The 13,349-nt window shown below is 41.3% G+C and overlaps 1 protein-coding gene across 1 annotated transcript in view; it reads left to right on the top strand.

The window, feature by feature from the left end:
• Positions 1–13,349, top strand: part of furinb (furin (paired basic amino acid cleaving enzyme) b) — a 75,743-nt gene that overhangs the window by 41,082 nt on the left and 21,312 nt on the right. Inside the window, exons 4-6 of the mRNA XM_084555123.1 lie at positions 783–878; positions 3,462–3,590; positions 4,398–4,474. Coding sequence (XP_084411249.1) covers positions 783–878; positions 3,462–3,590; positions 4,398–4,474 — 302 coding nt within the window. The remainder of the gene's footprint in view (positions 1–782; positions 879–3,461; positions 3,591–4,397; positions 4,475–13,349) is intronic.

Genomic DNA, 13,349 nt, shown 5'->3' with positions numbered 1-13,349 from the left:
AGGTTCTCTCTTTGTTCTAGGTAAATTTAAACATCATTGTATTATTAAGACATTACACAATAGTCTCATAACCAAGGATTGTTCAGTGTGTGAGCAAATTTGATGTGCTTTGAAACAACCAAAGTTGCCAAGTGTTTTCTGTGGATGTATCTCTGACCAGCCTTATTATGTCTCACAGCTTAGATATGAAATGCTAAAAAAACATCAACAGCACACACAGTGAAATGCAATAAATCCTGTAGGTGTCTTTAAGGTTTCTTGCTACAGTCAGTCATTCTCACGGAGGAAAGCACCTGTCAAAGTCAAAAGGCCTTAAATGGTTTGCTGTTGTTTGACTTTTGGCAAGAATGTGTAGCATTGTTTTTGCAACTTGGGAAGCAAAGCCGTAAAATGACACTTACTGTGTTTAATAACGGCATCGGTTGTCACCCCATGTCACCGAGCCCCGTGCTTATCCCAGCAGTTTCCACAACTTCAAAGGCCCCTTTTCAGACACACTGTACAGTAGCCACTTTCCCTCTGCATCCGAGCAATGAAATAAATTAGATTTTCCCCACATCTCGGCTTCTCTTTCTAGTTATTACCTTTTCAACACAGCTGGGACCATGTACTATTTCCACGCCCTCTGTCTGGGACACTGCAGCGATTTCTGAAATTAGAACATTAGTAATGACACAATATCATGTGAGGATAACTGCCTAAGCTGTGAATTTTCTCTTTGTGCGTGGGTGTCTGTATGTGATGTATGTGTGTGTGTGTGTGCACGCGTCCATGCACCTCAGGTCCTGTGGGCTGAGCAGCAAGTGGTGAAAATAAGGAAGAAGAGGGACGTCTATGAAGACCCAGCAGACCCTGATTTTCCCAAGCAGTGGTATCTGGTGTGTAAATGTTTTCTTATCTTTGCAGTTTAGATCTCATTTGTCATTCATGATAGCAGACATGTTAAAAATTCAATACATGTACAATAGCTCTAAAATAGCATACGTGATGTTAATTTGCAATAATATGCTTGCGGTTGTATAAATGGGACTTCTGTGTATCATTATCATCAAAGAAATTTAAGTCAGTCGGTACAAATTGCCGTATTCAATCAGACTGCACATTTATGGGAAGGATCCATGGCTGCATTCAATACTTTCAGCTCTAGCAGCCTGCAATGATGCCTAATTGAAGGGTAGACACTACAGGAAAAGGTATTTTCATGCACCTGTCAATTTAGAGATTTTGCTTCCATAACATGTCTTTTTGTTCAGGCTAGTGGTGTAAAAGGGCTGGGGTGCTGGGACCCAAGTACAAACAGGGAAAAATGAGGCAAATGTACAGTCCACAAAACAAGCTCTTTAATCCAATGGTAGCAGAAGATCAAAATCGAAAAAGGCAGGCGGAATCAGGCAAAGACAGCAGACCGGGAATGAGCAAAATCCAAACGTCAAAAAATAGCAGAACAGATCATACACAGGAGGCAAGTAGAGAAAAACCACGAGAGAGCTTGAAACATGGGTGACTAAGACAATCTGGTAAAGACGAGGGGAATGAGACAGGGTTCACTGGGGAACAAGACACAGGTGAAACACATCAGGGCGGAGACAGTAATCACAAAGGAGGGAAAAAGCAGTAAGCAAAACTAACAGCAGCACACCAGACACACTACAAAGTAAAACAGGAAAGAGATAAAAATGAAAATGGATTCTGACAAGTGGAAAGAGACCATCGTAAATGCTTATTTTCACATTTAAAAAAGACATCCTCATAAAACTTCAAATTAAAAAGAAATGTCGAGTATATTGCTTTAAAGCCTGTTTTTCTGTTTAGGAATTTTAAATCGTGCTCGGAGCCAGAAATCTTTAATTCGCTTGCTCTTACGTACACCAGACTCTCTAGTTTTATTCCTATCTGCATTCTGAAGGTTTTTACTTTAACGTTTATTCATATATCAGTCATAGCCAGAATTATGTAAGATTTTAATTGCAGAAACATTTTTGTTGCTAACAAAATGAAGAAAACATTTTAACTTAATCTTAATTCAGATTTTATTTTCTGGAAATTACCACATCATTTTACAGCTTTTAGAAAACATAATTGTCTTAATGTAAGTAATCAACTGTGGAAGCTTCATGGTGATATCTGTTAATTAAAAACCCTATTCACCTGTAGAGATGTATTCATTGTCGCAATGGCAGAACATTTTAAATTGCTCATGATCAGTCACGTAAATTGAATCGCTGGTTTGAGGCTTAGCCAATGTTTTCTGAATCAAATCTAAAATGCAATGCTTGCCAGGCTGTTGGGTTGAATGGTAAAATTGCATGTCAGGATAGATCCACTGCTGAACTGTATCACCTGTGAAACATTGATAGCAAAAGGTCCTGGCTGGGACTATGTCTGTTTTGTTATTCTCAGTTTTTCTCAGAGATGCTTCTATTTGCCCTAATCTCCTCCCCTCCTTTTTTTTTTTTTTCTTTTTATATGCACGAAACCTCTTTCACAGCAACAGATTAATGACAGCGTTGACTATCCCAGACATGAATCACCAGGAAATAGAAGTTGTGAAACCGCCTCTGCCATTCAGCATTAGACTTCTAATCGTCTGAGGGCTTAAACTGTTTTTCTCCTGCTCTGACTTTAAAAACAAATAAACAAAGGAAGCTGGTGTAGCTGATGGCACCGGGGCAGAAGGTGTGCTCTTGGGTAGTACACCCACTTTATGCAATTTTCTTTTATATTAGATGTATGGAGGGGGTTGTGAAAAACCCTTTACTTTAGATATGCACTGAATGCTTTCTGTGCCAGTTTAATATACAAGTATATAGTCAATGTATCCAGGAATTTAAGCTTTTTACCATTCTCTCTGAAGTGAACAGGCAGTGGAGGAAAATCATAAAGAAACAGAAGCAGGGGTGGAGAGGGTTTTCTGCGAATCCTTTCTCTTCTTCCCTTTCTCTGTGTTTATCTGTAGCCATCTCTGTCACCTCTGGCGCTCACTTCTCTTTATACTTCTCGCTGTATGAATTTTCCCTTACTCTTCCAACTCACCGTTTATCAACCCTGTATCCGCTATGTGTCTCCTTCTCCCTTCCTCCCAAATGCATAGAGACTTTTATTTCTGCAGAGAGCGGGGGGTAAAAACTCTCACAGAGATTTCTGACCCACAACAGGTTGTCTGTCTATTTTGCCGATGGCATAAGAGCAGCAGGATGCTCCCGCCGGGCAGCTCAACCTGAGGAGGCAGGAATGCTGGGTGGGGTGATGCATTGAAATTGGCTTTTAAGCGTTCATGTTGCACCTCTGATCTTCCTGGTGTTTAGTTTGTATCAGACATTGCTGTTGTTGTTGTTTTTAACGTAGCCTTTTGCAGCAAGTAGCAGTTCTTCTCTCGCGGCGAGTCCTTTTCAGTCGGCTTGTCTGGGAAGTGTCAGTCACAGCTGATTGACAGCTGAACAAAAGGCTTGTGTCTCTTCCAGTCTAACCCAACACATCAAGACCTGAATACAAAAGCAGCCTGGGCTCAGGGCTACACAGGCAGAGGTGTCGTGGTGACTATCCTGGACGATGGCATTGAGAAGGACCACCCTGACCTCATCAATAATTATGTAAGTCAACCATGCAGAGGAGTGCAAAGCTGGGGTGCTGCTGTGAGTTTATTTGTCAAGTCAATACAGAGTGTTTGGTTCAGTGCAAGGCTTCTGTTTTCTTTGTGCATTTTTAAAGCTAAAATTTCACTGCTGTCTTCAGTGGTTAAAACCACAAACATTTCAAGCTTGGTTTATTTGGCAAAACCTCAATCGCAACAACCGTTAAGTACTACTGTTGTCACTTCAATTAAGAAGTCAAGCAATAATTGGCCTTTTTATGTCATTCTGTGAGCAACCGTGATTTTATTTCTACGCTGAAGACAGCTCTATGAGCAGCAGTGCACAGTGAAAGGAGTTGTTTGCCAGCCGCGCTGAGAGGTTGGAGGTTTGCAGCCTGTCGCCTCGCCGTGGCTGCTCCTTCTTGTTCCGTTTTTCCTTTATCGGTTTGTTGACTCAGATTTGATGAGCGAAAGCCGTAGGTGCTGGGCTCACTGACAAAACACACAGCATTTTCTGTGACCGCTCCATAATAAAAGTCAGCACTCTTGCTTTCAGTGTCAAGCTGCAGCGGCATGAAATGTTTAGTTTGCATAGCAGAACCCTTTGGACCTGTTGACTGTCATCATTGTGATGATTTGTACATTCATATCCAGATATCTGGTTATAGAGGATACATTAGCAGCAGCTTGACAAAGCTTTTTTTCCCCAAGTGTATCGTCACAGACACCTAGCTCATAATAATGCAGATAGATAAATATTGTCTCGTGAGATCCGAAGAGGTAGTTTAAATGACTTGACTGGTGTCCTAACCCTTTTCTCTCTTAGGACCCTGAGGCCAGCTATGACGTCAATGATGGAGATGTCGACCCCCAACCCAGATACACCCAGCGTAACGAGAACAGGTAATTTCTCAGCAAACTTTATGGAAGTTTGGCACATAGACATAATTATTTTCATTGTCAGCATGGGGAAGCACATTTAGAAGCTTAGAAATCAATCTGAATGTGACCGCTGCTGTTTCTGCCATAGCACAAGCTTCCCGTAACCATTAGCTGACTGCAAATAGTACTGGCAAGAAAGCATGTGTATACAGCTTCTGTTCCAGTGCTTTTCACTGAAAAATTTACATTTAGAAACCAATTATATAAGTTTGAAAGCAGCAGAGCAGTCATTCTGTACAGTCTTGAAAGATTGTTGCCTTTTTCCCTTGCTTCAGTTCGCAAGCCAAGCAGCTGTAGCAGCATTTCAAGGTCCAGCCTCTACAGCCCCACAGCTACATTGCCATTTATTTGTTACTACTACAATACATGTTTACTTTTCCCTCAGTGATTCTTTCCATCCCTCGCAGTCTTTGGTGATCACATTAATACATGTTTGCCCCAATTTCATAATGGAGCACTAAAGCTCCAGCAAGAGTGAATCCTAAAAATTCAAGCCTCCCATCTCCCTGTTTCTTCAAAACTATGCTTTCTGGTCTTCTGCTTTAGTCCAATCCCCCTGGAGCAGATGAGACGCTACAGCCCGCCTCTGAAATGCACAGCAGGATTTGTCTCAAATCTCTCCCTTTTCTAGGACGCCTGCCACTAAGTCTTTTTCTACTTGTTTGTTTGTTTTTCTTTTTTTTATTTCGGTTTCAAAGCGCCGCATCCACTTGCACTTGGTCAGAGGGAGAAGCTAAAATAAGCTTAGAGATTGTAAAAGCTACTGTGTGAAATTAGAATTGCTTCTGCGGCGATGTCCTTTTCTGAACAATGTCTCTGAGCCGCTTCTGTTGTACAGCTAGTGTTGTTTGCTCTTCATTCCTCATCTGAAATGTGATCTATTCATTACGGTATTTATTTATCTTGGGCTGAGCATCAGCAGTTTCTGAGCAGAAGCTTTTTTTTTTCCCTTGTCCTTGCCGACAGCTCAAGCATCCATGCAGAGCGACCCCAGTCCTTTCTGTCAGTGTAAAGTAGATCCCACTCTGTCCTGCTGATGGAACAAAGCACTACTGGAGGGGATTACTCCCTGACTCCGGTTCACTTCAGCTTCCCGACTGCACTGTGCTATTACTTCAGAACACACAGAGATGTAATAAAAACACAAAGTGCACAGGTTTGCAGCAACACACATTCCACTATCCTTGTCAGTTGGGTTGTCAGCACAATTATCTTAGGCCGCATCAATTTATCAGCATGAAATGAAATGCAAGGGAGGGTCTCGGTGTCTGAAGTGTCGAGCTTCAGCGTTCAAAGTGACCTGTGGACAAATTATATCCAATGAGTTATGTAAATCATCACGGACTAATACAGGTCGACAGTGAGTAATGCTCGCAACCCACTCACAATGAGATTATATGAATATATTCATAGGACAACAAAAAACAGGGGAGAGTCAGAGGCTGGCATTTTCCAGAGTCATGAAGGCCAGTTCATTTGTACTTATGACACGCAAGGCTGATTTATGAATTCTCATCTCGGGCTTTTTTTTCCTATAGAGAAGCTCCGTCTTGAGTTGGCGGTTATTGTTGAAGGGAAAGGAGGCAGCCTTGTGGTAATATAAGGCAGGTTGAAGTCTGGTCAAGCAGGTAATCCATTTGTGCTTCATCATGAAAATGTTTCTCTTTCTTTCTTTATTTGTCCGCTTCTCCTCTATCATGTCGGTGAGATACAGACGTATGGGGTTGGGCTCAGAGCAGAAAATAGCAAGATGGATTTCACCTCCTGTCTTCAACCTGCCTGTAGAGCAGAACTATATTTTAAAAAATCAATCAGTGACAAAAGGCGCTGTGCAGTGTGGTCGATATCATAATGGAGGCGTCGATCTAAAGATGTCTGATTAAAACTTTAATAACCGATTGCATTTTTAATCACAGCCTCGCCTGAATCATTTGTTCATGTTGAATTTGGGCAGGAGATTATATTATATGATCGTGATATAAGAATAAGGACACAGCATTAATATCTATAATTCTAATCCAGCACATAGGGACAAACTACTACACATTTCAAGTTAAATTTATACATACTCAACACGTACTTAATTTAAAACATCATATAAAAAGAACCTCTCTGTCTTAATTAAGTGAATAAAAATATATTTTAAGACGTGATTAAAAAACAGGCTGTGTCTGTGCCAGAGGCAAACTGTTCCAGAGTTTAAGGTGGCTGTAACTGCAAAAGCATAATCTCCCCCGTGCTTTAACCTGGTCTGTGGAGTGACCAGAAGCAAGTGGTCAGCAAACCTGAGTGGCCTCAATGCAGTGTGTGGTTCTAGGAGCTTAGAGAGATAGGTTGGAGCCGGTCCATATAGTGAAACTGTCTTTAGAAAGGATGATCATCTTGTCACTGAAAGATAGTTCTAATATGAAACATAATAGTCAGGCATATTTATAGTATTTTCTTTTACCTAGAGTCTTGACAGGGTGAAAGTGAAGGGTAAAGCGTCATTATCTTGCAGCACTAGGTCTATAACTCAGATCGTTGTATCATTTTCATAATGCAGCAAAACTACACACTGCTCTGCTGATTGTCAGTTGAGTTATTTTCATTTGGTGGTGTGATAAATTACTTTTTTTTCCTTTCCAGTTGTCAGCAATAGCTTCTATTAATCTCCAAAACAAACACAGATAAGAGGAGGAAATGGTTTGAGTTTCTGACAGCAAATATGTATAACCAGGCAGTTCAGCTCACCTGGTTACTGCCCTATGTTCTTTATTCAGCTACACAGATGAATAGTACACTGTCCCACCTGCTTCCCTGTGGAGAGCTATTAGCTCCTGACGGGAACTTTTCACAGGGGTCCATTAAATTGAGAGCCACATGTCGGCGTGGAAGCCTGCGTACTAACAGCCCTTATTACAAAATGATTGGCATGCTGCATAGCATTTTGTCCTTCATTATAAACGCTGACGTCAGTTCAACTCAAGGCTGAATGAAGAGGTGTAGGGGCTAATCTGGAGGGTGGCATTGAGCAAGACCAAGAAAAGTGTTTGCACGCCTCTCTTGCCCCAGCAAATTGCTTTGTCCTTGGTGACACGTGGCTGTTTGTTTCGCTGACCACGAAAGTGCTACTTCAGCAGAAAGACACTGCATAGGAAAATACTAAATGTACCCGTCGCTGCAGAAGACACGCTTCCAAAGTTTAATTTTGTTAAATTATTCATTTCTGCTGATGTTAGTTAAGGTTGGGCAGGGGTCCCTTGCATTAGATAGTTGTGGAAACTCTACAGTGACAAGAGATAAAGTAGATGGTGAGTTTTACTTAGAAGGAACATAATTTGCTAATTTCCAGATCCTCTTTCTATTCTGGGGCCCCACCAGAGTAGCAAAAAAAAAAAAAAATCCTTATCTATCTTTACTACTTGTTATGCAGCTCATCAGTTGAGCCTCTGCCTGAAAACAGGCAATATTGGCTCCAAGCTCTTAAAGGTATCCTCTTCCCTAAAAGCCCACTTTCTTTTGGTTGTCAGGCTTTGTGGAAGCTTTTGTCAGTCAGGTGTTCTAACAGAAAACTGTAAACCTACTCATTTATATTCTTGCTTGAAAACACCTTCTAATCTTAACCAACCCCTTTGTACATGTTCCAGGAATCTGATCCAGATTCTGAGAGTTGACATAATCATATTATACTTATTGTGTGACATACCCATGTCATTCAATCCCAACCCACACATAAAATGTTTTCTATACACCGATCAGCCACAACATTAAAACCACTGACCAGAGTAAATAACACTCACCATCTTGGACCTGGCATTCATGTGGATGTTACTTAGACATGTACCACCCAACTAGACCAGATCAGACACCCCCAGCCCATAGAAATGACACTCCTTGATGGCAGCAGCCATCACCAGCAGGATGCAGCCTGATACAGGCACACATACAAAAGTGGTTTAGGAACAACTCAAAGTAGAAACAGCACAAGTTGTTGACCTGGCCTCCAAATTCACTAGATCCCAAACTGATCAAGTATCTGTGGACCCATAGGACCCAAAGGCCCCCCATTAACAAGATTCTGTTACCAGACACCACAGGACAACCTCAGAAGTCCCATGTTCATTCTCTGATGAGCCACAACTGTTTTGGAGGCATGGTTGTATGTGCCCCTGTAGTAGATGAACATATGGGAGGTGTGCTAAAATGTAAACTGTGAATGACGTCCTCTGTCAGAAAATACCAAAGATGACCTAGCTAGTAAAATGGTTCTACTGTCAACTGCACAATGTCTCTGCACCTTCAGTTATTTATGTACTGGATTGATAAACTATGCATTAATAAAGGAACAAACTTCTTCATGTTCCGATCTATTTCTGAGTGAAACACAGTGTACAGACCACAGAAATATTGATAAATGATTCCTAAAACTGTGTTTGGTATGATTGTCTTTAAATGACTTTCCTCCATCTGTGGTTTGCTGCCGATTATAAATTAATTCTGAATGTTACCTCTGACAGGTTACTAGCCCTGGGGGTTAAATGTTTTTGTGCCTCCCCGGATAACACAACACACCTGAAAATATTTTTTTAATGAGTGGCTAGGGGTTATAGGGTAAAATAAATCTCAGTCCAATTTGAATTCTGCAGGAGTAGAGGGGGAGGGGAGAGGAAAAAAGTAGAATGGCAACTGGGTTAAATACTGTCTGCGGGCGCTGTGTCCTTGGCCAAACACTGTCAGACATGTGGCTAAGGCCCTAAATGAACCCTATCCTAGTGAATGCAAATGAAAACGCCTGTCCTGTTTCCTGGTGATCCACATCCCTGACGTACAAACGCCGCACGCATATCTAAGTCCGCGTGAGGGCTATAAATCTGTGTCATCGGGGGGGGGGTGATAGAGGACAAATCAGACTGAAGGAGGGCACAAATCAAAGACGACAGCTTCCTCCTGCGTCGTCTGCTTTAGCGCCTCTGTTACAGTGTTTGACACAGCAGGTCGCACCTGCGCTGCGTGACTTTGCCGGTGACACATTTTAGAACGCAGCATTTTGTGGAATTGGCATTCCTCAAGAGTTTGCACTCCTCCTCTTATGTCAAGTTTATTTTTTGATATAAGAGAGTTTTTTTTTATTATTTTTTCATCAGGAGATGCTTTTAAATAAACTTCAGCACCACTTCTGTCTTTCTGATTAGCTCCAGTCCAACGTGACATGTGCAGTAGAAGATGGACTCTACCTAAGCAGACACAATAAAGTCTTTGCTTCCCGTAGGGAAAGAGGCCAGAGGAAACTTGTGTGAGTCCTATTACGAGACTTCATTGTAATTCTGAGCACAACGCCTGACAGTTTGTCAAAAGTTTTACTGTCGTGCGAATGGAGAAATAACAATAAGAAGACAAAAAAAAAAAAAAGACTAGGGGACCTGCACGCAAGAAATATTTTCCCTATTCATTCTGGTCCTTGCTTGCTGCAGATAAACGCTCTCCTCTATTTACACTGAGTTTATCAATTATTGTCTACAAAGCTGCCACCCATTGTCTAGCCTGAATGCTGTAATTCTGCTTCCCTTTGTCTTGTTTATTCTCCAGGGGACAGACTGTTTATTTTTCTGTCAGGCAGGCAGAATTTTCAGAGGGGATGCTGGCACTCTGTCCTGCTATTATTATTATTATTTTGCCAAAGAAAAGGGCAGTGTGATTGAAAAGCTGCTGTTTTTAAACATTTCAGTGAGGTATAGCCCGTAGTGATGGGAGGTGACAGTCCTCAGCCAAACCCCTCTCTAAAAGACATTACTAATCACTTGGACCCGGTCAATATCACCCTGCTCAGCTTACTAGATGCTGATGAATGGGATGTTAAAGCAATTGTGTCTGCAGTTTGCGGAGATCATCCAAGCTACACAGGCTACTCGAGGCTGAGCGATACGTCACTTTGATCGGTATAAAGCCATTTGAGACCGTCTGAACATGCATCGTTGCTTGTATGCCTGCATCTGATTTGTTCAGATGCAGACGCTGTGCTGCTCTGTTTTCAATCATGTCCTGTTAAGCGTCTTTATCGCTGGGCTATGGTCATTTTAGCCACGATAATCACATTAAAAGAGTTTATTTCCTCTGCTGCCACGCCACCGCTTCATGAAGCAGAGTAATGATAAATTTTATTTTTAGAGTAGCACAGCTGGTACTGTGTGTGGTACCTCAGTAAAAAAAAGACATTTCGATTTCTGGCCCTCGCCTTTGTAGATTTTTTTTCCCTTCTGCTCCACATGAGTTTCCTCCCACATAAAGACATGCAAATAAGATGGATTGGAGAGTCTTAATTGCCTAGGGATAAATTCTATGAGTAGTTACTGTGCCTATCTGTGCTTGCCTTGTGACGAACTTTCCATCACTTTGCCAAAGTGCTTCTCTCCCTTCTGCCCATCGTATTGATAAATACGCAGGCATCACTGTGAGTGGGCGTAAAAGAAAATCATCAGATCACCTTCTTTACGTTTCTGGAGACAGAACCTCTGTGTTCATCCACACAATGAAGATATCTCCTCTTTGACTCTAGTGTAACCATTTCAACAGACCTGCCTGGGGCCACAGCTGAGCTGAGCAGAGCCTGAGCAAAAAATAGCCTAATCCTTATGGCGGCAACAATGAGCGGACCCTATTCAGCCCCTCTAAAACAGATATGAACCAGCAGAGCAGTGCCGAGAGACACATCTTACAGTTTAACCAAGCATGGGTTAGACGTTAGTCACACTTGATGATGCATATTTCAACACAAATGCTCTATGCAACACAACACTAACACCACACTAGTGTGTATGTGGTTGTTTATTACACTCATATATATATATATATAAATTCTAAATGCTCGAACAGGCATCTTTCTGTCCCAATTACTTTATAAGAAAGTGTGTCATGTCAGCATAGAAAAGCAATATGTCTTCCTTGCCCATCTGCCAACAGTAATACTTACAGGACTTTGAAAATGTTAATCAATTAATCAATCATTTTGGCTATCATTCTCTTTCTTACATTCGGTTTGCCAATCAGGGGGAAAGTTGGAGGTGAGTTTTTTTATGCTCAAGACATGTTAAGGATTAAAAGTCATGCAAGTCTTTTGATTTTTCGTGAATTATGTTTCTAATTACGTTTAGCACACAACCTTGGATTGTTGTTTGAAAGATGACTGCAAAATTACTGGAGTACCCCTTTAAAGTGAATTAAGAAGTTACACACATACACTAGGCTAAGCTACACTAAGGCTAATCCTGCGTCAACCTTGGAACTTAATTAGTCAATTGACAGCCATAATATGTTGAAATATATCCTCATGAAATAAAGTATATCCATCTAATCCATCCAGTACTACCACGGTCATATCAAGTCACCTAACAAGGTATTCCTGTTAACTGTTAAGTGAATATCCAACTTTGGATCTGAAACACTAAATCATGCCCCGTACTTAAGTATAATAACATAACATTTTCAGAATTAGAGGCTGTAAGGTTTGGGTTGTCTCTTCATTTTTTCGGTCGTCACATAAGTTCACTTGATTAGATCAGAGTTGAGCCCATGTTTAAATGTCACCTTCAATAAGATGAGGCCTTTTTTGGTTTGTAAAATTTCACGACTAGTTTAATATTGGACATGTCTGCAACCACTGAGAGTAGCTTTATACTTTGAGTCTGTGTGGTTTGTGGTTACACTTCATCATGTCCTGAGAGATTGTCTTGTATGACATACCAACATTGTCCAATAAACAGCAGTGCTATGGCTTCACCAAATACGGTGCGTTGTCCTGAGGAGGAGAGATAAAAGCATTACTTCACTCTGTCCCTTTTGCTCCTTCTGATAAGATAAGGAAGGTCACATTGCTTGTGTGAACAGAGTGTCTTGTTCAACCTTTTATCTAAGTTTTTTTAAGCTTGGTTGGTCTCTGCTCCATGGTGTGTATACTGCTGAAAGTATGTAGCACCTTCTAAATAATGATTTATTTACTGTGATTGTCCAAGGTGGGCTGCAAGGTGTCCAGGGCTTTAAAGCGTTTTGTTGTCTTGCCACGTCGCTTGTGCAAAATTCAACTTTCCCATTATTTTCAAACTGCACTCATGCCTGACCTCACAACTTGCTGTGCCTCTGACACCTCTTCCAATCTATTTTAAATGGATATAGAAGTGATGCATTCAGCAGAGTGTTTTTCGGAAATCATTTAATTTCATGGACATTTGAAAGATAAAATTGCGGCATCATCAGAAACTCTTTTGTCTGCTCTGCCACGTCTGAGCCTCTGCAGATATTTTAAGCTGTCTGGCTGTTTTAGCTAAATTCAAACCTGGTCAATCACTCACTCGCACACATACACACACACACATGCATGTGAACCTGCAGATAGTATTCAGAACAGCTGAATCTCGGTGTGTATGTTCTCTATAAATGTATTCCCGAGCATCTGGCTCTGTATTCACTCTGCCTGCCTTGGCTGAAACCCCTGCCTGGCATCACATCTGTGGCTCCTTGGTCTGAGGATATGTGCTGTCTGGAGCATAAAGGTCTTTTTGAGATGCTCGGGATGATACAATAACCGTACGTGCAGATATTTTCAGGCAAATGCATTCCAGACCTCAGTACAAAACACTCATTACCATTTACCAAATAGATGCATATGAGTATGCCAAATATGTGGGCAAGGAACAAAATTTCTTTTTTCTAATTATACTTTGTTTGTAGTCTGAGTAGTGGTGAGCACTCATGTTTGAACGGGCTTTGGTTGCACGCAGTGAAAAAGAGGCAGAACGCTTTGTCATACCCTGTCAGCAAGCGAGCTAACAACACATTACATTTGTAAAGCAAATACTCTAAA

The sequence above is a fragment of the Chelon labrosus genome, assembly GCF_963514085.1.
Source record: "Chelon labrosus genome assembly, chromosome: 11".
Taxonomy (NCBI): domain Eukaryota; kingdom Metazoa; phylum Chordata; class Actinopteri; order Mugiliformes; family Mugilidae; genus Chelon; species Chelon labrosus.
Note: the sequence above shows the minus strand (reverse complement) of the source record. Positions and strands in the feature narration are given on the sequence as shown.